The sequence below is a fragment of the Peromyscus leucopus genome, chromosome 1 (genome assembly GCF_004664715.2).
Source record: "Peromyscus leucopus breed LL Stock chromosome 1, UCI_PerLeu_2.1, whole genome shotgun sequence".
Taxonomy (NCBI): domain Eukaryota; kingdom Metazoa; phylum Chordata; class Mammalia; order Rodentia; family Cricetidae; genus Peromyscus; species Peromyscus leucopus.
This window is the reverse complement of record NC_051063.1, coordinates 181,051,942-181,055,118: the sequence shown is the minus strand read 5'-3', so window position 1 is coordinate 181,055,118 and position 3,177 is coordinate 181,051,942. Positions and strand designations below refer to the sequence as shown.

Sequence of the window (3,177 nt, the reverse complement as noted above, 5' to 3'; positions counted from 1 at the left end):
ATTATCTTTCCTGATATCTGATAGTCATTGTCTTAGTTGGGGTTTTATTGCTGTGAAGAGACACGATTAAATTGGAGCTATCCTATAATTGCAGAGAATTTTATTCCTTATTTTCATAGCATGAAGAATGCTAGCATGCAGGTAGACATCTTGCTGGAAAAGGATCTGAGAGTTCTACATCTTGATCTGCAGGCAGGAGAAGAAGACTTTGCCATACTGGACAGATCTTAACTCATAAGACCTGAAAGCCTGCTGCCACAGTGACACACTTCTTCCAACAAGACCACAGCCCTTAACAGTGCCACTCCCTGTGGGCCAAGCATTGGAGCACATGAGGCCATAGGGGACATAACAATTCAAATTATCACAATCACTATTTTCTTTTCTCATTTTTGTTACTCAAATTTGATTTTTTTATTTTTCCAATATATTTATTCTCATTTTTTATCTTTGAGGAATTTGTGTTATTTAAACTGATCATGTTTATACTTTGACCATTCCTCCCAGATTGTCATCATTCTCTACCCACCCATCTTTGTGTCTTTTTAGTTTTTTTTTTAATCTGAAGCACAGATTGGATATTTCACATGGTCCTGGGTGTGGGACCATCCACTGGTCATGGTCAGCCTGTTAGGGGCTACAGTTCAAAGGAAGCTGACTCCACCTTTCTTGGTAGCTATCCATTGTCAATAGCATCTTAGTTAGGGATTACAATTTTCTCTGAAGCAAGACTATTTCCTTTCTGGTAAGTATCTACCTGTTACTAGTTGCTGAGATCTTAGAAACCTGTAGTCTCTCTCCATCCAGGACTCTTATCAGAATGCAGTTTGATCATTGGACCCTCTCACCAGTGCATTATGGATTTTAAGCCAAGTATTAATTGTAAAGCATCTAAAAATGCTAATACCTATTAATAGCACTATAAAGTTGAATTTTTTCCTCACTGTTCCAGTTCATTATCAGCAATTCAAACAACAGGAATTCTTTGGTACCCAGGAAACTTCTTAGTACAAAGACATAATTTAACATTACTTATGAACATTAGTAGATAGTGTCTATACCTTTTTGACATGCTATGAAGAACATAGTCCAACTTGTTTAATGAGTGTCCCCTGGAACATTTTGCAGTGACCCATGACCATTACAGAATGATTTCCAGAGATATGGCTGTGGGCATCTTCTTCACATCTCAGACTGCACTGGGAATGCTGGGAAACTCAGCCTTGCTTTGTTGTTTTATCATTGCTGACATCTCTGGAATCAGGGCAAAGCCCACAGACCTGATTGTCAAACACCTGACCTGGGCCAACTTCATTGTTCTCTGCAAAGGAATCCCACAGACCATTGCTACTTTTAGTCAGACTTACTATCTAGATTATGTTTCATGTAAACTTGCCTTATATTTTCATAGAGTTGCCAGAGGAATGTCCCTGGCCTCCACATCCCTGCTGAGTGTCCTTCAGGCCATCACCATCAGCCCTAATTCCAAGTGGTCCCAGCTCAAGGTCAGAGCCCCCAGGATCGTTGGCCCTTCAATGGCTCTGTGTTGGGCCCTCCAACTTTTGAGATATGGTTCCATTCCTGTGTACACAACTGACATATGGGGTAGAAGAAATGTTAGTGGGTTAAAAGATTATGGATACTGTGCAGTTATGAGTCCTGGGAGACTAATAGAGACAATATTTGTAATCCTATTTTCATTCTATGATATAATCTTTTTGGGACTTATGATTTTGGCAAGTTGCTATATGGTGTTCATCCTGCTCAAACACAAGCAGAGGTTGCAACACATCCACAGAACCCTGTCTCCTAGGTCATCCCCTGAGACCAGAGCCACCCAAAGCATCCTCACACTGGTGAGCAGCTTTATGTTTTTCCATGTAACCTCTATTGCCTTTACATCTTATCTGTCTGTCCTTGAAGGAACCAGTAGGTGGCTGTTCAACACCAGTGTAGCCATGGCTGCATGCTTCCCAACAGTGTGCCCTTTTCTGCTCATCAGACAGCACACCTCTGTTTTCAGGCTTTTCTGTACCTGTTCTCATCAGACAAGTCCCTGTGCTTGTACAGTCAGAGAGCTCTAAAAGCTGTCCTGTCTGTATCCCTCTTTACATTTTTTTACTACGTTCTGTACTATGTGTACACTGACAATATGAACCTTCAAAGTAGCTTCAGACTATCTACACAGTTTCTTCCAAATACTGCTTGTACTTTAGCCTGGGACACAGGCAATCCACCCTGTATTTTGTGAGTGGTGGAAAAATTCACCACTTGTTGTTTCCATGGAGAATATCACAGTAGTATGATGATCATTTTCATACCTCTCTAACTCCTCACAGATACACCATCCTTCTATCTTTTTAATGTTTTAACCCATAAAACACAGTTTGTGTTACCCATACACTCTTTGGAGTGTGGTTATCCACAGGAGCATGGTTTAATTATTGGGGGCCATTCCCCATCTCCTAGTAGCTATCAGTTTGTCAGTAACATTTTAGTTTGGGGTTAGGATTTCCCATGGGGTCAGGCAGTTTCATTTCTAGTAAATCTCTGACTTTTACTGCTTGCTGGGACATTGGAATCCACTGTATCTGCACAGAGGACACTATTCTGAGTGTAGTTTCATCATTAAACCCTCTCACAAGTGCATTTGTGGATTTTAAACCAGCTATTAATTGTAAAGCATTGAAAAATGGTAACACCTATTAACGACTCTACAAAGTTTAACTTTTACCACAATGTTCCAGGTAATTACCTATAATTCAAACAATAGGAAATCATTGAGACCTAGTGAACTTCTTACTATCAAGATGCATTTTAACAATACTTATGGAAATAAGATGATAGTGTCTATGTAGTACATTATGTGACATGCTATGGAGAAGATAGTCCAACTTCTATAACAGGTGTCTTCTGGATGTGTTATGCAGTGTCCCAGGACCATGACAGAATGGAAACCAGAGACTTGGCTGTAGGAATCTTCTTCTTGTCCCAGACTACACTGGGAATGGTGGGTAACTCAGCCATGTTTTGTTGTTTTATCATTGCTGATGTCTCTGGAATCAGGGAAAAGCCCAAACACCTGACCTGGGCCAATTTCATTGTTCTCTGCAAAGGAATCCCACAGACCATTGCTGCTTTTAGTCAAACTTACTATCTAGATTATGTTTCATGTAA

At 40.2% G+C, this 3,177-nt stretch overlaps 1 protein-coding gene across 1 annotated transcript; it reads left to right on the top strand.

Moving 5' to 3' along the window:
* Positions 1-1,163: 1,163 nt before the first annotated feature.
* Positions 1,164-2,084, top strand: LOC114710880 (vomeronasal type-1 receptor 4-like). The gene has a single exon (XM_028895174.1). It carries the CDS (start codon positions 1,164-1,166, stop codon positions 2,082-2,084), a length of 921 nt encoding a protein of 306 aa, XP_028751007.1.
* Positions 2,085-3,177: the final 1,093 nt, after the last annotated feature.

What these genes read in the sequence shown, in the direction of transcription:
- LOC114710880 (XM_028895174.1), top strand. Translation starts at nt 1,164, where the DNA reads ATGGCTGTGGGCATCTTCTTCACATCTCAGACTGCACTGGGAATGCTG.